Source organism: Typopeltis vanoorti, chromosome 16, assembly GCF_054136105.1.
Source record: "Typopeltis vanoorti isolate ZY-2024b chromosome 16, IOZ_Tvanoo_1.0, whole genome shotgun sequence".
NCBI classification, from domain to species: domain Eukaryota; kingdom Metazoa; phylum Arthropoda; class Arachnida; order Uropygi; family Thelyphonidae; genus Typopeltis; species Typopeltis vanoorti.
In genome coordinates, this window is record NC_143564.1 from 25,406,732 (window position 1) to 25,429,561 (window position 22,830).

Sequence of the window (22,830 nt, forward strand, 5' to 3'; positions counted from 1 at the left end):
AATTATAATACATAAAAATTATAATAGAATTTTAGACCTACTTTGTTTGTGCTTTCACCAGTGTAGTAATAACTGATGTTTTACCTCCACCAGTTGGACCAACAATCATGGTGCTATGCCTTGTCATCATTGTTTCATACAATTGTATTACTTTATCTATCTATAAATACAAAATGAAACTTGGCCACTTAATCAGAAAATAGAAATGAATATTTACTGAAATTTCAAACTCTTTATTTAAAATATTGCACTTCCATGTTGAAAAATGAATGAATGTTTCTACATTACTATAAATTCTGTTTATTTATTCCTATATATATATTATTATTTTAACTAACTATAGGCTACTATAGTCCTCTCATAGGCCACTCAGCCTCATCAATTAAAAATTCCACAGAGTTTCACAAAAATAAAAGACATTCAACTGTCAGAAAAGGAGATGCCACTTAGCCTCATCAATTAAAAATTCCACAGTTTCACACAAAAATAAAAGACATTCAGAAAAGGACATGCTAATTAGCTTCAACATTGTCTTCCTCTTCACTAATATTCCCCACAAGGAAACAATACATTTGTTAACTCAAAAATTTCCATCCGATATTATGGAATTATTCAAATTTGTTATTACATACGGATATGCCACATGGAAAGAAAAAATTTACAAGGAAGAGGAAGGATAAGCAATGGGCTCTCCCTTATCACCAAACTTAGCCAACCTTTTTCTGGAATAACTTGGGAAAAAAATTTTCAGGTTTGAACCCAAACCAAAAATTTGGCTACAATATGTTGATGATGTCTTTGCTGTCTGGAGTCATTCTGAACAAGAACTATACCTGTTTCTAGGTAAGATCAACATTCTTCATCCTCGCATCAAATTCACACTAAAAAAAGAATCTTCACAAGGTATCTCCTTTCTGGATTTACACATCCAACAAAAACAAGATGGTTCTATCTCCACGTCTGTCTATCATAAGCCAACATTTTCAGGTCATTACATTCACAATTCATCTGCTCATCATCCATCTCAAAAATATGGCATCATTAAATCATTAGTAGCCAGAGCACAGATTTTGCTCCTCCAAAGAATCTTTAAACCAAGAATTGGAAATCATCAAAAATACAGTCATACTAAATGGATATTATCCAAAAACAACTCAAAAAATCATCAGTCACTTCCCCACACATCAACCTAGACAAAAACAAGCCCTAGGATTTCCATACCGTATATGTCAAAGGCATCTCTGAATGTCTGTCAAAATTTATGAAGAAATACAAACTTGCTGCAGCAAACCTACAAACCAATCAACCAGTTCTATAATTTGCTACCTTCTCCTAAAGAAAAAGTTTCACTTTGATGCTGCCTGGCATTTACGAAGTTCCAAGTTCCTGTAAGATGTTTTACTACAGACAGACAGGAAAATCTATTAGTAAATGCATCAAGAACATCAAGACTATATCTGTCTTTTCAAACCATACAAATCTCGCCTTGCACAACACGCAGTTGCAAATCCAAACCATAGGATCTAATGGAAAAACACCAAACTTCTACATAGATCCTTATATACACATGAGCGTTCATATAAAAAAAGTGCTGAAGCCCTATGTCACAGACCCAGTTTAAACTGTAATGAAAGTCTTACTATCCATAAAGTCTGGGAAATTGTCATCCTTAATTGCATAAAATAAATTGATGTATGTTATTTTATTTTAATTTAATCTAATTTATTTTTTATCAGATATATTTTAATTCAATTAAAATATATCTGATAAAAAGGTTCTATAACACGCTACTGCACTCATAGCATTCCGTTGTAAGCATGTGCCCTAACTGTATGTTATTCCTAGTATTGTTTGAAATAACTGTACTGATGATGTCCTAAGATACTTAGGAAGAAATGTTTACTTATTAAAAATGTAATTACTGTGGTTTATGTGTGTATGTTTAGTTATGAATAATACTCCACAGGTTTTACTATATAATAGAGTATTATTTTTATTATTATCATCATCATCTGACCTCCATGGAGTCAGAAACTCATCATGAGAAGTAGTGCACACAATGCTCATCCAACTGTTCCTTAAACTGATTTAATGTGTCTACATCGACAAAACACTCAGGCAATGCATTCCACTCATTCCACTTGGAACCACTCCACCAAGAACCTGCTCCTCACTCCTTATGAAGATGTATGGTCATATATATATATATATACAGTAAAACCCTGAAGTTACACAGTAGGCGGGACCAACAAAAAGCACCTAAGTCGAATTCACATAACTTGGGGTATAATTTTGCATGTAATTTATATATACAAACATACAATTGGGACCAAAGGTTTACAAAAACACCTATTTTTTTAAGAAATATAATGATAATTGTAGTTTTTCATACATAAAGAAAAGAAAGTTATTTCGATGTCAATGGTTTCATAAAATTTAATAGATTCGTCTGACGGCATTATGTCTTTTTCTTGTCACGCAAAATTTCTTCACAGGAAGCTAATGATTTTTTATTCCTTGCCTTGTGGCTATAATTCGTTCTTCATTAGAATCTATGTCCTCCAAAATCTGTAAACCTTTCTTTAATGACTGTTCTTACTGTGGATTCCTGTAGATCGAACTTCTTTGCTAGCTCACAAATTTTCATTCCGCCTTCAAAATCCTTAATAATGTTCAGTTTTGTTTCCAAAGTCAATGTGTTTCTTTTCTTGCTAGCTGTAGAAGAATCGGACTTGCTTCTTTTGAATGACATTATTATTTTTTATGTGATAAAATTTTTATCAAGAACATAACATTAAACAATCGCAAGGTTTGTAGACTATAAAAATTGTGTATGAATGGAGACCTCATGAAACACGTCAGTGCTTGTCCACAGCATGTGCAACACTGGCGAATGCAGCCGGTGCCTGAAAGATATGACTAGTGGTGAGGCATGAAGCGGGACAGGAATACGTACATATAAGAAACTGCGTAACTCCGGATTCACGTAAAGTTCAGACACACACACACACACACACACACACACACATATATATATATATACAAAAAAAGACTGAACTTTTGCTATAAAGACTTCACTGCTCATTTTAGCACTGTCCACTTCAAAGTAGTCCCCTCTATTGGCGATACACCATTCCCAACATTTCTTCCATTGTTGGAATGCTTCCTGGAATGCACTTTATGTGATCTCCTCTATGGTTTGAAAATGACGTCCTTTCAAAGTGGTTTTTAAGTTTGGGAAACAGGAAAAAGTCTGCTGGGGCTAAGTCCAGAGAATAGGGTGGATGGGACACACCAGATATCTGCTGTTTTGCCATATAACTGTGGATGAGGAGCAACACTGAGCCAGCATATCATCATGGTGCAAAATTTCACACACCCACATGTTGTTCTTCAAGCTCTTTCACTGTCACTTTGTCACTAATCTGACGAACAGCTTGTGCATGTGCTTCCTTCTGCAGAAGTAACTTGATGAATAATGCTCATGGGGCAAATGGTAATTTGTGTCAAAACCTGCTGCTAGGTGCACTCAGTAGCTGCAGCACTCTCTCTGTGCCAATTGGCACACTATTTAAAAAGTTCGGTCTTTTTTTGAACACTCCTCATACATATTGGTCAGATTTGGAATTTAGGAATAGATCAACAGAATGTTGCTACTCTATAATGTTCATAATAATTTGTTAAATGTAGGACATGCTTTTATTTTATAATAAAATTATGAACAAGTGGATGACAGGACAAGTGGGCACAGCTAGGCAACACAGCCAGGGATGTTTCTACACATTCAGATAAGTTCTGTGCTTGTTTCATTCTGGACAGTCAATATATCAGAATGCGCAAGAAGCTGGGCTTCAGACCCAATAAAATTAAGATAAAGTGCAGTAAATAAATGGAAAATGAGTACCATAGGACTGATGGTGATCAGAAGCACCTGAATGGTTGTTGGATCAGCTAATTGACAAAAAAAGATGATTTCACAAAAGTTGAGTGTGTTACAGATTATGCAGATTAAAACTTATATATACAGAGTCCATCAAAAAATGCATACACACTTTAACAGATGTCATCTATGGACTTTTTTTGAAGTTGCTTCAAATTACAGTAGCAATGTGTAGTATGATGTTCTCACAAAAGATGTTGTTATTCACGTGAATACTAGCATCAACATGACCGGTAGGACAGTCAGGCAGTCAACACCATAATGAGGAAGTAGGACTTGTTGCTGCATGAGGTCTCCCAGATCTTCCATTGTGCACATCACACACGGTTCCATGGATCTCAAGCTTAATATGAATATGTGCAACTGTCAGGCATGTTCGAGGTTGCGTTGCAAACTCACATCTCCATTGTCATTGAACTTCAACATCATTCTCAAACTTGAAATACCACTTTAAAATGATCTTGCATTCCTCGAAAGACAATTGTGCCTCGGCCATTTTGTTTGACTGTCCTACCAGTCAAGTGTTGATGCTAGTATTCATGTGAGTAACGACATCTTTGAGAGAACATCATACTACACATTGTTACCATAATTCAATCCAACATCAAACAGATGATATCTGTTAAAGTGTATATACATTTTTTTGACAGACTCTGTATATATATATATATATATATATATATGTTAAAGATACCAAAGCATTTTATACTTGTTTTAATCCTTTACCTCAGGAAGCAAAACAATGTTTTATGCATGACATATATTCATGTCTGAACTACTTGTATACAGACGTTAATGACTTCGCATCACTTGCCTTAGTATGTATCCCATAATGCAAAGCATGCATCCTTTCAGATGTGTAAAATGCTATGCATAATGAGAAGGGCCATTACCCAGACTAATATCAACCTTTATTGAGGTGAAAAAGTAAAGGGTTGCTCATCATATGCCTAGAATAGTTAGCATAGGAGTGCAAGAGCGCCTGATGGTATTAGGAGAAAGAAAAGAAAGATAGATAGATAGCATGAGAGATAGAGAAAAGGCCTCAGCTCTTTTATATCATCATATAGCCAAAGGCTATCAGTTTTCCTTTTTCACCAATCTCATATAGATGAACAACCAAAAGACCAATCGAAACTAAAGTTCAAAGATGACTGATACCAGGTGGTTAGCCCCATCTGGACCTTGAATTGCCCTTCTCTGCTTAGGATTGCTCTCCAGTCATCCCTGAAATTGACTATATGATCACATTGAATTAAGAGGATTAAGAACTATTTAAAAAAGCTCTCATAGCAAGAATAGACAGAATTTTATCTCCCCCAGGTGAATATTGCATAATGTTGGTGGTCTACACCACCTAGTCAAAAATTTGGTGTAGGTGTAGTGTAGATTTTGTTTTCTAAAACAAAAATCGTCTGACAACAATAAAATTTTCACAATACAATATTATAAAGCATTCGGATGTCATATTGCTGGTTTTCAAATACATGTTTCTTTCTAACCTTTCATAAATGGTATTTTAGTTTATTAATTATTAACATCAAACTTTTCTTCCCATTGCTGACAGATGGTGGGTATTGCAAAAAAAATAACCTTTTCTGTTGTAAGTAATGGAATGCCCAACACATTACATAATCTGTTCCAAATACTCAGGACAAGTGGGCAGCTGTACAATGCATGTTCTTCTGTTTCGAACTGGTAACAGATGTCACAGATTGGATCTTCAATGTTAAAGTACCCCCAAGCAAAATCCCTCCTGTTAGGTACCCTTGGAACTTCAACAAGTTATGAAATAAAGTACTGTTGTCAGTACCCAACTGTGGAATTTTGTGGCAAAAAAGATTAAAGATTTCTTTAACTGGTAATTAGCTTACAGTTGCCATCTTCAGGAACATAAAAATATGGTATGTGCATGCAGGCACTAACAAAATCAAATGAAGAAGAAGGCAAGAAACTAATATTGTTCCTAACATCCTAATGGTGCCCTCTGGCAGGCTAATTTGGTTGTCTTGGCCATTGGGCTGAAGTTCTCATAATGTAAGTCTCCCAAATTTGGGGTAGTTTTATACACCCAAATTTGTTGAGGTTTGGAACGTTTTTAAGAGTTGCTGATGATTCCTTGAATAATCTTTCATACTTAAACTTGCTGCAGTCTATTATTTTAGTTTTCTTCCAACGAATTCTATGGTGGGTATCTAAGGCATGGTCTGCCAGCCAAGAGTAGCTGTACTGGTGAAACCAGATGTAGTCTTTGTGTTCTGAAATCTTGATATTTGCTGTCCTGCCTGTTTGGCCAAAGTAGGACAATTTGCAGCTGCAATGGACCTGGTAAACACCAGGTAGGTCTAGGGGAAGTGGTTGGTCTTTGGTAGAGCAGATAAGGGATGCCAACTTTTTATATGGTCTATAACAAGAAGTCAGGTCATATTTTTTGAGGATATTGGTTATTTTCTCAGAGGTGCCTTGGATATAGATGATGGTGATAGATTTGGTGTAATTTTTATTGTGGATTACTGGTTTTAGTATTTTTTTGGGGGTTATAGCCAATGGCTAAGAAAGTGTTGAGGATGTGGTTTAGTTCAGTGGTTAGGGCATCGTAATCTGAGCAGATTAATTTTGCCCTGTTATGCAGTGTTTTTATAACCCTATATTGTTGTGAGGGGGGGGGGGATTGCTGGTGAATGTAACAGCCTGTATGGGTGGGTTTTCTGTAAACGGAGAAACCAAAGACTCATCAAGCTGGCGAGTGATTAAAGTGTCTAGGAAGGGGAGGGTGTTGTTTTCCTCTTTTTTTAAGGTGAACTGGACTCTGGGGTGTTGGTTGTATAAGTGTGTTAGGAAGGAGTGGAGTGGAGTGTACTGAGCCATGTGGCCAAATAGCGAACACATCATCCACATATCAAAGCCAAATAGTGGGTTTTGTGGGGTGGAGTTTAAGGTTTTCTCTTCAAAGGTCTCCATAAAAAAATTAGCCAAAGATGGGAAAAGTGGTGAACCCATGGATGTCCCCTCTATCTGTTTGTAGAGTTTTCCTTGCCAAACGAAACAGCCTGAGTTCATTGTGAACTGAAATAGGGCTGAGATTTCGAGAGGAAACTTGGTTTGGATGAGCTCTAGGGTTTCTTTGAGTGGGACATTAGTGAATAGGGAGGAGATGTCAAAACTGACCATTATGTCAGTGTGTTGGAGTGAGAGGTTTTCTATACTGGCTTTAAAGTGGGCTGAGTTTTTTTATGTGTGATGGTGTGTTGCCAGCATAGTGTGTGAGAATTTTGGCTAAATGTTTGACTAATTTATATGTGGGGGGAATCAATGTCATCCACTATGGGACGTAATGGCACATTTTGTTTATGTATTTTTGGGAGTCCATATAATCGGGGGGTCTAGAGTTATAAGGTTTTAGTTTGTTAGTGACTTCCACAGACCAAGAAGTGACTTTCTTAAGGAGTCTGTGGAGAGTTCTAATCTGAGAGCTGGTAGGATTATATTCAATAGGGAGGTAGGTAGTATGGTCTAGTACTAAAGCATTAAGCTTACCTTTATAGTCCTTTTGATTGAGCACCACAGTGGCGTTTCTCTTATCAGCTTTGGTGATTATTATTTTTTTGTTTTTCTTCATTTCTAGTAGAGCTGCATATTCGTCTTTGGATAAGTTGGTTTTTGGAGGTTTTGCTTTGGTGAGAACACCAGCTACATCCAGTCTGACATTGTTGGCGATATGGTTAGGAAGGTTGCGAATCCCACGTTCTATTTGAATCATGATCCAAATAGACCGTGATAGACCTCTAGACTTCCCTGATTATAATGGACTCCCAAAAATACATAAACAAAATGTGCCATTACGTACCATAGTGGATGGCATTGATTCCACAACATATAAATTAGCCAAACATTTAGCCAAAATGCTCACACACTATACTGGCAACACACACCATCACACATAAAACAAATTAAGCCCACTTTAAAGCCAGTATAGAAAACCTCTCACTCCAACACACTGACATAATGGTCAGTTTTGATGTCTCCTCCCTATTCACTAATGTCCCACTCAAAGAAACAGGCTATTTCGTTTGGCAAAGGAAAATTCTACAAACAGATAAAGGTTCCCACTTTCCCCACCCATGGCCAATTTCTTTATGGAGACCTTTGAAGAGAAAACCTTAAACTCCACCCCACAAAAACTCTATTTGGCTTCGATGCATGGATGATGTGTTCGCTATTTGGCCGCATGGCTCAGATACACTCCACTCCTTCCTAACACACTTATACAACCAACACCCCAGAGTCCAGTTCACCTTAGAAAAAGAGGAAAACAACACTCTCCCCTTCCTAGACACTTTAATCACTTGCCAGCTTGATAGATCTTTGGTTTTCTCTGTTTACAGAAAACCCACCCATACAGGCTGATACATTCACCAGCAATCCCCCCCCCCTCACAACAATACGGGATTATAAAAACACTATATAACAGGCAAAATTAACCTGCTCAGATGACGATGCCCTAACCACTGAAATAAGCCACATCCTCAACACTTTCTTAATCAATGGCTATAACCTCCAAAAAATACTAAAACCAGTAAACCACAATCCCCCTTCCTCCACAATAAAAATTACACCAAATTTATCACCATCATCTATATCCAGGGCACCTCTGAGAATATCCTCAAAAAATATGACCTGACTTCTTGTTATAGACCATATAAAAAGTTGGCATCCCTTATCCGCCATACCAAAGACCAACCACTTCCCCTAGACCTACCTGGTGTATACCAGGTCCATTGCAGCTGCAAATTGTCCTACTTTGGCCAAACAGGCAGGACAGCAAATATCAGGATTTCAGAACACAAAGAATACATCTGGTTTCAGCAGTACAGGCACTCTGAGCTGGCAGACCATGCCTTAGATACCCACCATAGAATTTGTTGGAAGAAAACTAAAATAACAGACCACAGCAAGTTTAAGTATGAAAGATTATTCAAGAAATCATCAGCAGCTCTTAAGAACATTCCAAACCTCAACAAATTTGGGTACATGAAACTACCCCAAATTTGGGAGACTTACATTATGAGAACTTCAGCCCAATAGCCAAGACAACCAAATTAGCCTGCCAGAGGGCACCATTAGGATGTTAGCAATAATATTAGTTTCTTGTCTTCTTCCTCATGTGCTTTTGTTAGTGCCTGCATCCACATACCATAGTTTTATGTTCCTGAAGTTATTCATTAAAGTTGCCTTTAATTAATATCCTTTATATGCGTTGTTAATTCTGTAAGCTAATTACCAGTTATGTATGACCAACTTATGAGCCTTGCTACTAGAATAAAGATTTCTTTATACCAAATTTTACTTTTTTTAATGGAAAGAATGTCAATTCCAGAGTGTTTTAGCAGTCTTAGAGTTAAGGACAGAGTATTGTAGTTTTCAGGAACAATCACAGCTTTTGGATTTTTATAATGGGAAAAGTCAGGAACGTGGTAGTGAAGAGACAGATGTGCTTGGCAGTGGAAATAGTAGTAATGTGAGAGAAGAAGAGAGAATGGGAATATAAGAGGAACAGGGAAATGGAGGGAGCTCGGGTTGACAGGGAGACATGGCATAGAGAGAGTGAATGTTGAAAGTGACAGTGAATGTGTGCAGGAAGATGGAGTATATTGCAATGTAGGTGGAGAATTTGAGACTGAGCAGATATATGTGGTAAGCAGTGATAAAAGTGATTGGGCGGGTGTAGTGGGGAAATAATAACCAATATATGGCTTGGATAGGACTGGCTATAGACCTAAAAATGAACTGCTGTGTTTGTTTACAAATGCCAGAAGTATCAAAAATAAAGGGGATGAAATGGTTTCAGTGATTGAGTTTATTTGCCCCAAATCATTGGAATAAGTGAAACATGGTTGAATGAAGATGATATCATAATGGGAAATGGAAGGGTAGAGTATTTTACGTGAGGATAGAAAGGACAGGAAGGGAGGGGAGTGTTGCTGATGATAACAGGGGAATTAAGTCCACATAAGGTAGACATGAAAGGGGGAAATAGTGGAAATGGTTATGAGGCACTGTGGTGTAACGTGGAGGTTGAGAGGAAGACGTATAAGCTCTTACTATAAGCCTGATAATGTGGAAGGTGGTGATGAAGAAATGTATAAACAACTTCAATTAGTGAACAAGGGAAGGGTAATTATTATGGGCGAATTTAATTATGGTGGTATAGATTGGAATGAAGAGATAGCATTTGGGAATAAAGAAAATGAATTTCTCGAGTTCTCAAGAGATAACTATCTCAGGCAGCACATAAAGAAGGGCATGCACGGATCAAGAGTTCTAGATCTCATCATTTCATCAGAGGATGTAATTGTTAGAGGGGTTTCACATTTTCTTCCAGTTGGTGAAAGTGATCATGAAGTAATCACCTATGTAGTGTCAAGTCATATGAAGAGTTTTTTGAGGAAAGGATATATATGGAATTATAAGTCTGGTGATTATGACAAGCTTAGGCGACAACTTGGAGCTATAACATGGAAAGAGGAGTGGAGCTGTAAGGAAATAAATGCTACATAGGAACTCACAAAGAAATATATAGAAACATCAGTGTAAAAATGCATTCCGAATGCCAAGACTGAATAAGGTAGGTGTAAAATGGATGAATTTGGAACTCAATCATGACATCTGGAAAAAGAAATAGTTTGGAGGAAGTATAAGATGAATAATGGTAATAATCAGTCACATGAAGAGTATAAAGAACAAGCCAGGAGAGTGACTCAGCTAGTAAGGAAAACAAAAGTATGAGCAGAAATTAGCAAATCAAGTAAAGAAAAACCCTAGAGAGTTTTTTTAGATATGTGGCAAGTAGAAGGAAGAATGATCATGGTAGGATGAAGTTAAGGGATGAAAGCGGTAGAATAGTAACTGTTGCAGAAGATGTTGTTGAGGTATTCAGTGATCAATTTATAAGGGTGTTTCATCTGATCAGACTGGAATCATGAGAAACTTAAGTGTACATGACATAGGAGGAGATGGCTTAATTGTGAGTGAACAGGAGGTATTTGAGGAAATAAATAATCTTGATGTCAATAAGGCGATAGCATTTGATGACATCACCACGCATCTTAAGAGAATGTTCCAGGGAATTGGCAGTAGCATTGGCATGCCTGTTTAATAAAAGTATTACAACAGCACAGGTTCCAAGGGAGTGGAAGGAAGATAAAATTGTACCACTGCATAAAGATGGTGATAAGGCTGTAGCTTCAAATTATAGGCAAGTCTGTGTATCTGGAGTTGTGGTGAAGGTCCAGGAGAGATTTGTGAGAAGTAGGATACAGAAATGGGTTGATAACAGCAGTATTCTCTGTGGTTATCAGCATGGTTTGTTAAGGGGAGGTCATGTTTCATTAACTTACTTATGTACTATAACAAGGTGACAAATACCTTGGACAGGGGAGATGCATATACAGTGGTGTACTTAGATTTTGCAAAAGATTTTGGTAGACTGCCACATGACAAGCTCTTAAATAAATTGAAACAGATGGGACTGGATAAAAGACTTTTGAGTTGGACCAGTGATTGGCTGTCGTATAGGTATCAGAAAGTTGTATATGGGGGGTGCAGTATCCCGAAAGAGAAAGGTCACCAGCGGTGTGCCGCAGGGGTCAGTTTTGGGGCCATTGTTGTTCAATTTGTATGTTAATGATATCGGGTTAGGTTTAACTAGTGATATCCCGTTGTTTGCAGATGATGAAAAACTAGGGAGAGCAATGCAGTCAAGCCGATGTTAATGCCTTACAAGAGGACTTGAATAGATTGCATGAATGGGCAGATAAGTGGAACTATCAGTTCAATGTTGCAAAGTGTAATCTTTTGAAATTTGGTAAACAACAATGAGATGCAAAATATACACTTCGTGGGGAAACTTTAAAGAAGTAGAGGAGATGAGAGATCTAGGAGTGATAGTGGACAAGAACCTGAAATTCAGAGGCCACATTACACAAGTTGTGAAGACATCACTTTGGATAATGGCAATGATGCGGCAGATCCTGACATGCAGAAATAGAGAGGTTATGATTCCATATGAGGCCTTGATCAAGCCTCATATGGATTATTGTGCACAGATTTGGTCACCAGGTTTTAAGATCACTCTGCAGTAAATATATGATTGTAGAACTAATTTCAGAAATATGTCTCTCAGCAGTGCAAGGGGAGATAGGAATTTGTTCTATTGACTGTTTAAGTTTTAAGTTCTCTGGAGCAAGAATTGCATATCACTAATATGATGCTGTTCGATGCTGTTGGCACACTCTCCCTCGATGAGTGTTTGGACTACCTGGAGGTGTCACATAATAATAATAATAATAATAATAATAATATTCTTTTTTAGAAATTCTCCATGGCTGTAAGGTACTTTACTTCAAGCAATATTCCAGGCTACAATAAAACTAGCTTTAGTAGCCAAATTACTTTGCTTACAGAGGGAAAATAGGCTATTTTGTTGGGTGAATAAATTCTATTTCAAATGTTTTTTTTTTTTTTTTTTTGCAGTTCTGATTCAGGAGGAAATTCAGATGCAAACTTTTTATGATTATATTCGTGGTGGCACTTTGAATTACTGGCTTTAAAGTAGCTGATGGCTGTATGAGACAAATAAGACACAGAGCCTTTTCAGCTTAGCAGTAAAAGCAAAATCATCCTTCCATTGTTGGTTAAACACTCTCTTTTCTTGTTCGTATTTCTGCTTTATACTCTTCTGTTGCTCAGTCATTTAAACAAGGGTTTTATAAGTTTCACTAAAATCAATCTTAAGTATTTATTAATAAGAAAAGTACTTATCTACACTACACTACACTAGTTATGTTCCACTACTACCACAAGTGTGTACCTTGTGTGTACTGCATGAAGAGTGATGACGCAGAGTCCACGAAATGGAGGTGGTGGGTAATGCGGCGATCATAGTAGTCACTTTTGAAACTAATTTTGGCAGGAGTGACACAGGCCATCAAATGTTGAAACACTTTTTACCAACCAAATACGATAATAAAATCCACGTTAACAACCCTTTTGACTGGTACCATTTAAAAGCTAAAAATTTAAAGTTTCAAAATATATGTTTTTTACTTATCTTTAAAGCATTTACGAAATAAAATATTTTAATATTGGTACATACTATACTACTATAGATTATAAATATAAAAGTTTAGGAAAAATGGCAATGAAAACCAATATTGTATCAGGAGCCTCACAGAATAACTTTGGGAGCAGTAGTTTGCCCTACACTTTTTTCTTTCACTCTTCTCAATAGTCTCCTTATATTTGCCCTTAAATACTCTTTATATCCACTTAAACCATTTGTCCCCACGACCACCACTAGTTCTCCTGCTTGTTTTCTCCTCATGTCCAACACCTGAATTATCCTGTGATATGTGATTTATAATGTGATTTTTATTTATATGATTATTAAGCTTCTAATGAAAAGAAAATTACTTAGAACAAATTATTTCTGCATTTATGTTACTGCACTGTCACTATAACCCTTTTAAATTGTAAGATACTTTGTACATTTCTTTCTGCATTACCTGTTTGCTCAGTACCTGTAAAACACAGTTTAACTTATTTAACTAAACAAAACTTACTTGATCTGATATAACGAGATATTTATCTTGCTCCAGGCATTCTTTTACAGCTGCGCCAAAATCTTCATATGTCACTCGAGGGCAGTCAAGGCCAGGGAACAAATCAGAAATTAGTCCCAAAAATAGAGGAACATCTTCAAAGACAAATTTTGGAAGATTCATATCACGTAAAGCTCTCATCAATACCATATCCTGTGAAGAAAAAATTGATTGTTCTTCTTATATACATTATTTACATTACAATAACTCAGATAATTACTTATTTTCTAAAATAACTGAAATAAGTAAAAAGCTTAATGCATATTTAAAGCAATTTACCACTAAAAAACATTAAATAATGTTATCATCCATTTGAAACTATTATCCACTGCAATTATTATCCAGAATGTTCTTATCTTTCTTGTTACTAAGATGCAAATTTACTTGCATTAATATCTCTTATTAAATATTATTTCTGATTTCAAAATCCTGAAATGAAAATTTTTTTGTAAATAGTATATATATGAGAATTCTGGCATAATTGAACAAAACTTAAAGCACGAGCTCTTCATATTATACTTCTTATATACGAATTATGGAGTCAAAAATTGTTTAAGATAAAAAATTTGACAATAAAATTCTACTTTTCGGCCTTCAATTCAGGTCATCTTCAGGAATATATATACATCTGTATATAACTGCTAGATTACAGGAACTAGCAACATACTATAGTAAGCAACATCATATCAAAAACTACTTAACCTGCATAGCATGACCTTTTGTGGCTAAAAAAATAAATAAATAAAAGCTAAAATTAAATTAAATTGAAAGAAAAATAGCTAACATAAAATGTATATAAAAATAAAAATGTAAATAACATTAATAGTTAATTACAAAAGCCAATTATTCTTCCATTATTCCTCCCTCAATGAGTCCAAAGACTCATTGAGGGGAGGGCACCTACTCTGCAACTCTCTGTCTCAACCACTCGATCCACCAAGTAAAAAAAACTGCAGTGAACCAATAATATCTACTGCCTACCAGCACCATTGTATTTTCACAGACAATTACAAACATCCAAGCCCATGGCAGGATTCAAACCTGCATATATATATATATATATATATATATATAGTGTGTGGTATTTGGTTTTAGTTAGTTAGGATTTTATGACCTCAGTATTGTCTCTACGTGCAGCGATTATATTCAACATGGCAGCTGCCAGTTTAAGTAACAGCCCTAGCCCTCCACCATTTAAAGACTATGTTATTCATGACAAAGATGGACATTTTGCAGCTTGCTATACATGTGGTATGTATGCTCCCCATTGTTTAAGAATGTGGTAGGTGCAAGATGGGAATGTGTATGTGTGCATGGAATGCAATCACTGGGAGACGTGAGTATCTTGATCTTAGGATTTAGCGGTGGCAAGATAGTGCTTCAGAAAGATATGATTTTCAGTTTGTGGATGCCAGTAGAGTATTGGAGGATTGAGAGAATGTTAAAGACCTTGATATAGATTTAGCCTTGGGTAGTTTAGCAGATAGAGATGGTTTGTGTGATGGCCACAATTGTGTGCGTGTGCATGTGTGTGTGAATGACAATTGAAAGCAGATGTGTGGAGAGAGAAACAGGACTGCTGAGGAAGGAATGAATACAGAGTTGAGGAGGGTGAATGAAGATCTTGGGAGGATAGACAGGTTGGCCATTGTGAGTGGTATGAGAGTAGGTGTAAGAGAACAGCATCAAATAGCAAGGCAAAAGAATGGGTGAGAAAGTGAAAGAGAGGAAATTGCAGAAACATGAGCAAGTGCAAAAGCAAGGGATACAGAGGTGAGAAGGAAGAAGGAGAGTGGGAGAAAAAGAAGAGAGAGATTACAAGCTGTAAGAGTCAGGGATGCCAGTGAGAGAACGATGAATGAATCTATTCGAAATGTAATGTATGAAGATTCGATGATTCAGGGTATGCAGTGTAGAGTGCCATAGGAGTGCATGCTTGGTGAAATGACAGTGTAGCAATGGCAGTGAAGAAGGGTGAAAGTGTGGAGGAGATGATAGTAATGGTTGGGAAAAATGCTGAGAGGTAGCGTGAATCATGTAGCATGAGATTTGAGGCTGATGTTAGACATAGTCCAGCAGAAATATGTCCAAGGAAAGATAGTGAGTATGTTGCTCTGGGATAATAATGAAGAATGGAGGAGAAAAGCAGTTATAATGAATGAAATGATAGCAAGAATATGAAGGAAAAGGGGTCTAGAATATGTGAATGTGTGGAGTACATTTGAGGATAGAAGGGAGTTGTTTGCAAAAGATGGATTGCATTTGAATGTAGATGGTGCAGGCATTTTGTAAAGATGTTGTTTTCTAGGCAAGTGAGCGTGTCCGAAATAGAAAACTAGAATTGCACAGGCAGAAAGTTGCAGGAATGGCTTCATATGGAATGAGGAGATGTGCTCAATTGTATAGAGCACATCCTCTGGTGTAGTATGAGGGGAGTAATAATAGCTATACAAATGCTAGAAGCATTAGGAATAAAGGGAATGAGTTTGTGGCATTGACCGACTCAGTCTTTCCAAAAGCTGTTAGTATCAGTGAAACTTGGTTAACTGAGGAGGATGTTCTAACAGGGGTAGAAATTGAAGACTATAGCATATTTTGACAGGATAGGGAAGGTGAACATTGTGGTGGAGTGTTACTCATGATAAGAGATGAACAAAAATCAAAGTTGAAAATCTTAGTGGAAATAACTCTAATGGCTTTGAAATTATATAGTGTGAGATGGATGTTTACAGGAAAAGATACATAGTGAGATGTTGCTACATACCAGAAGAATACAGATGGTGATAAGCAAGAAATGTTTAGACAAATTAGTTTAGCAAGCAGAGAAAGCTAGTAATCATTATGGGGGACTTCGACTGTAATGATATAAATTGGGTAGAGTAGACAGCATGCAGTAATAAGGGAACTGAATTTTTGGATTTTTTTGAGGGACAACTGTCTTAGGCAGAATGGGGTGGAGGGAACATGAGGATCGAGAGTTCTGAATTTGATCACAGCATCAGAGGATCTGATTAGGAGTGAGATGGCATACTTGTCCCCCATCAGTGAGAGTGACCATGTAGTCCTGACTTGGAGGATAAACAAGCATGGGGAGGTATCAAAACAGAAGGAAGTTATGTAGCATTATAGGGCAGATGACTCTCATAGACTTGGAAACTGGCTTGCAGCACAGCAATGGGTGAAAAAATTTAAAGGAAGAGGGGTCATTAGTGCATATTAGGTACTTAGAAAAAATTGTTGACCTCAATAACAGATTGTATACTTCAAATGAAGAAGATAAAGCAATTTGGAGTCAAATGGATAACAAAAGGAAAAAATGGGAATTGCAAAATAAAAGAGATTATGGAAGGTATATAAAGAGAGAGGTGGAGGACAGCTGCATGAGGAATATAAAGCTCAGACTAGGAAAGTGATTAGTATTGTAAGGAGAGAAAAATTAGAATAAGAGAGTAGAGTGGCACTGCAATCCAAGAAGAATACCAAGGAATTTTTTTGTAACGTGGTGAGCAGGTGGAAAAATAATTATCTTGTTGGGTGGAGATGGGAATCTGGTGACTAAACAGATGCTATAATTAAGCTATATAATGATTACTTTATTAGAGTGTTCTACCCTGGTAGCATAGGATTTATTCTGACAAGGATAATGACTGGCGAAGTGTTAAAAGTGAATGATGAGTATTCAGATACATAATTCAGAAATACTGAGTACACTAAATGTCAATAAGGCAGGGGGACTAGATAATATTGCACAACGTTTTAGGGGAATGTGCTATGGATCTGACTGTGCCATTAACTTGGCTGTTTAATGAAAGTCTTGCAATGGATCAAATTCCTAGAGAGCAGAAGGAAGGTAAGATAGTACCACTGCATAAGGGTGGTGGCAGAATGGAGCTATCAAACTATAGGCCTGCTTGTATTTCTTCTGTAGTTGTAAAGATTTTGGAGAAATTGGTAAAAATTCATATAAAGAATTGGGCAAAATAGGGTAATATTATTCATGTAGCTCAGCATGGATTTGGTAAAAGGTGCTCCTGTTTAAGTAATCTGGTTACCTTTTACAATACAGTAACAATAGTAATGAATGAAAATAAGCATACACTATCATATTTTTGAAATTTTTCAAAACATTTCACAGGGTGCCACATGATAAGTTGATTTTTAAGTTGAAAAAAATGGTAGTGTATGTTTGAGACTTGGGTTTGGATATTAGGTTAGTGGATTGGGTTGGTGATTGGCTCTCTGATGGATAACAGAGAGTTGTATATGACTGCAGAATCAGGGAGTAGGAAGGTTAGAAGTGGAGTTGCACAGAATTCAATACTAGGACCATTGCTGTTCAATTGTTATGTCAATGATATTGTCACAGGCCTACAGGGAGATGTTTGGTACTTTGTAGATGATGTGAAGCTTGAGAGGATTATTAGTAATAGTGCTGATATTTTGGCTCTTAAAGAGGATCTGAATAAGTTGGAAGGGGTTGGCAAAGACATGGGGGATGTCAGTTTAATGCAGCTAAATGTAAGGTTTAAAATTTTGGAATCTACAGAAGGAATACTTCATACTCACTTGGGATCTTGAGGTGATTATGGATAGAGATTTAAAGCTCTGAGGACATATTACAAAGGTTGTGAAGACATCTCAGAGTATTGTAGCAATGTTGAATAGAACATTGACCATAAGAGATAAAATTGTGATCGTCCCACTGCATAAAGCTTTGATGAGACCACCTCTGGGTTTTTGTGCTCAGATCTGGTCACTGGAATTTGAAGAGGTTGCAGTAAACTTGGAGAGGGTACTGAGACAAATAGCAAAAATGACATCAAAACTGTACAATGTTGATTATGAGGATAGACTGAGGGCATGTGGACTGCAGAATTTGGTGGCAAGGGGGGGGGGGGATGATTGAGACATTTACACTGTTAAAGGGGTTATTATCATATTAACACTGAGGAGATTTTTCATATGGTAGAACAAGAGAAAAGAACAAGGACATGAGGCCATCCCTGGAAGTTGCAAAAGGAGATGGTGAGTAAAAGTGTAAGAAGTAAGTTTTTTGCATGGATAGTGGTAATAGCATGAAATGCATTGTCTGAAAGGGTGGTGAACATGAAGACTGAATGATTTTAAGGAATGGTATGGTAGACTTTGTATTCACTAATGTTGACCTCCCATGATGAGTCTTGTGACTCCATGGGAGTCAGGAATAATTTTAATAATGATATATAAAAAACAGAGATTGGCTTTTGAAGGTATTTTTACTTTCATATTCCTGTTACCCGATGTTTAATTTTTCTTATTTTTTTATGTCATTTATGTCAGGTACTCTAGGCTGTTTTATGAGTGTTTCATATACATCTATAGTCAGCTTACACAAACATTTAGATAAAGTAAATTTAACTAATTTTATGCCAAATGGTAATTCACACAAACTTTAAATAACATCATGCAAAAAAAATTACACAAAGTTTAAATAATGATATGCAAAATGTGAGTAAATACTGTTCTATATAAATAAGATTTCAACAAACTGCATTATGCCTATATACTCAAATTCAAGAATGATAGCATTTGATTTGGTCAAACCTTTTAAAGAATGTTATGCTAGTGTAACACTCAGAACACTTTCAAAAAATAAAAAATTAATTTAGATACAACTGTGTCTGTCAAATGATATACTGCATGCTTATGATCTATTCTTTATCCACAAACGCTTAACCATTGTACTAATATTGCAGGAGTATATTAACTACTTATCTACTCTTCTTAAAACATCATAGACAATGTAAAGAATATGAGAGTGAACAGAAATAAATAAATTTTATGTAAAATTATATAGATATTCATTACTTAGTACAAAACTGTACTTATTGTTTCAGAACTGTCTTTTCTTCTCTGACAAATAAGATATAATTTATATCTTGCTTGTAAATATATATATTAATATAATTTTCAGTCATATTATTATTGTTTGATTAATAAGACTGAAACTTATTTTTTCTTCATCCACATATTTTATTATTATATGGGCACTGCTATGGAGTTGAAGACTCATCATGGGAGACTCATCAAAGTATCCACACAATATCTATTGTACCTTTCTTTTAACCATCAATAGACAAAGCACTCACAACTGGCTGAGAATACATTCCATTCACTCATTATATGATATATTCACTAATATAGTCATCAAATCCTTATTACCTACACATTTACTCAAATCCAGCAATGACCTCTTTTCTGCACCCTCAATAATGGTCTAAGCAAAGAGCTTTCTGGAACACCAGTTTCATATCCATTCTCATTTGTTCTAATTTGTGTAACAAAGATCCATGTGGTATTCTGTCACACACACACACACTTTTCAAAATCCAGTAGAATCATCATGTAGCCATTCCCTTTATCTAACACAGCTATTACTCTATTATAAAAAAATTTAATAAATCACTAAGGCATGACCAATATCCTACACAATACTATGCTACTCTCTAATAGAGCATCATATACTTATCTATATATGAGGGTGATCTGAAAAGTTCTCGGCCTCGCCCATAGATGGAAAGATTTTTTTTTTTCCAAGTTGGTACATCTGTCATAAGCATCCAGGTGAAATTGCAAGTCATTCTGTCAAGTAGTTTGTTTTATACAGCTGACTGAAGCAAAAGTGTTGTCTGCATCCCTTGAAATGGATAAAATTGAGTATCATGCGGTTATAAAATTTTTTGTAAAAGAAGGTTTAATGGCAAAAGAAATTCATTCGAAGTTCATAAAAGTTAATGGGCACTCTTCTTCGTTTTCGACAATTAAGAAATAGACTGCAGAGTTCAAACATGGCCCTACCAGCCTTGAAGATGATCCATACAAAGGAAGTCCAAAAAGTGTAACAACACCAGAAATCATTGATCGAGTGTACGATATGGTACTGGATGACCGGCAGGTTAAAGTGCATTTCTAAAGAACATGAGGATATATTTTGCATGAAGAATTGCAAATGAAAAATCTTTGCACAAGATGGGTGCCGTGCTTTCTCACAGAAGATCAAAAATACACTCACATGAAAATCTCTGAACAGTGCTTGAAGCGTTTTAACATGAATAAAACTGATTTTTTGCATCGATTTATTACTATGGATGAGACTTGGATTCACCATTATACACCAGAATCCAAACAGCAGTCAAAACAGTGGACAGAAGCTGGTTGTTCAGCGACAAAGAAGACAAAGTTGGTTCCATCAACAGGAAAGGTCATGGCATCGGTGTTTTGGATGCTAAAGGCATTTTGTTTATTAATTATATTGAAAAGGGTAAAATAATAACCGAGGAATATTATTCCAATCTTTTAACCAGATTAGATGAAAAAATTTGCGAGAAAAGACCCAGTTTGCAGAAGAAAAAAATCATCTTTCATCAGGACAATGAACCAGGTTCATGAATTGTTGGATAAAGGGAATGTTGGATAAAATTGTTGGATAAAGATGAACTGTGTTGGATAAAGGGAATGGCTACATGATGATTCTACTGGATTTTGAAAAGTGTATGTGCGACAGAATACCACATGGATCTTTGCTACACAAATTAGAACAAATGCGGATGGATATGAAATGGGTGTTCCAGAAAGTTCTTTGCTTAGACCATTATTAAGAGTGCAGAAAAGTGGTCATTGCTGCACTATGAATTGTTGGAACATCCACCCCATTCCCCAGATTTGGCTCCCTCTGACTTCTATCTCTTCCCAAAAAGGATAACAAAGATGGTTTCAGGACTGTACAATGACAGTTATGAGGATCGGCTGAGGGAATGTGGACTGCAGAGTTTAGTGGATAGAAGAAGGAGAGGTGATATGATTGAGACTTTTAAACTGTTGAGAGGTGGTTAAAAGGTTGAAACTGGGGAGTTCTTTTGCTTGGTTGAACAGCAGGAAGGAGTGATGACAAGATGCCATTCCTGGAAGTTACGAAAGGAAACTGTGAGCAAGAGGGTGAGGAGTGGTTTCTTTGCATGGAGGGTGGTTGAACCATGGAATGCATTGCCTGATGGAGTGGTGAGAACGAGAACGGTCAATGAGTTCAAGGAGTGGTATGATACACTTTGTGTTTCTTAGGGGGGGGGGGGGGGGCTCCCTACGATGAGTCTTGATAGACTTTGTGTTTCTTAGGAAGGACCTCCCACAATGAGTCTTTTGAACTCCATGGGGGCCTGAATAATAATAATAATAATAATAATAATAATAAAACTCTTCCTTGCTGGTCAGCGTTTTTCTTCAATCAAGAGGTGATTGCAGCTGTAGAGGGGTATTTTGCAGATCTTACTGAGAACCAATACAGGGACGGGATAATGGCGCTGGAGCATAGCTGGAATAAACGTATTAGTCTTAAGGGAGATAATGTTGAAAAATAAAAATAATTTTGAAATTTTAAATTCGTTCTTTCATTGTTAGGCTGAGAACTCTTTAGACCACCCTCGTACACCTGTGCAATCCTCTTGAAACTTTCCTACTAATATTTAACACTGCTGGTTTTGTTTAGCAGTTTTTCAAAGTAATTACTCCAGAAATCTAGTATATCTTTAACTTAAGTTTTCTTTCCACCTTTATCATGTTTGTTTCCTACCTTTCCTCCATTTGTAAGCTCCAGAACATTCTGTCACCTTCTTGATATTTATCTTCTATACTCTCACTGAAGTCTTCCCATAGCTTTTGTTTAGCTACTTTAACACATAGCTTAGCTATCTTCCATTCTTTTCTGTATTCTTCATTATTATTATTATTATTATTTCCTGACACCTCCAAGGAGTCCAAAGATTCATCGAGGGAGGACACCTACTCTACAACTCCACAACTTCACCCACAAACTCCACCAAACCTATACTAACATCATCATCTGCATCAACGCTATCTACTACCCACCACCAGTATTCTTTGTCTGTAAATTGCATGTTCTGAAGGGCCGATTTGTCTGTATGCAGGATGAAAAACTTGAGTTTCTGGTAGGAAAAAACCCTGACACCTACATATGAGATTGGCTAACTCAACTTCAATTGAAATAATCCATTTAAAGATTCTTCTCATTACGATGAGAATCGAACTTAATTCTTTTCCAATCAAAGGGTGCAACGTACCGTCATTCTTCCAATTCTTGTTCTTTTAGGGCATTTGCCAATTCATTTGCTACGAACCTTTGGTAGGCTTTCTCCTTTTCAAGGACTGATTATTTAACATCTTGAGTTGACCATGCTG

The 22,830-nt window shown here is 36.4% G+C and overlaps 1 protein-coding gene across 1 annotated transcript in view; it reads right to left on the minus strand.

Moving 5' to 3' along the window:
* The window catches only part of Dhc98D (Dynein heavy chain at 89D), a 1,285,966-nt gene that overhangs the window by 697,611 nt on the left and 565,525 nt on the right, over window positions 1-22,830 (minus strand). Inside the window, exons 32-33 of the mRNA XM_090406627.1 lie at window positions 13,561-13,752; window positions 42-160 (exon numbers count right to left, since the gene is read on the minus strand). Of these exons, the coding sequence (XP_090262753.1) occupies window positions 42-160; window positions 13,561-13,752 (311 nt within the window). The remainder of the gene's footprint in view (window positions 1-41; window positions 161-13,560; window positions 13,753-22,830) is intronic.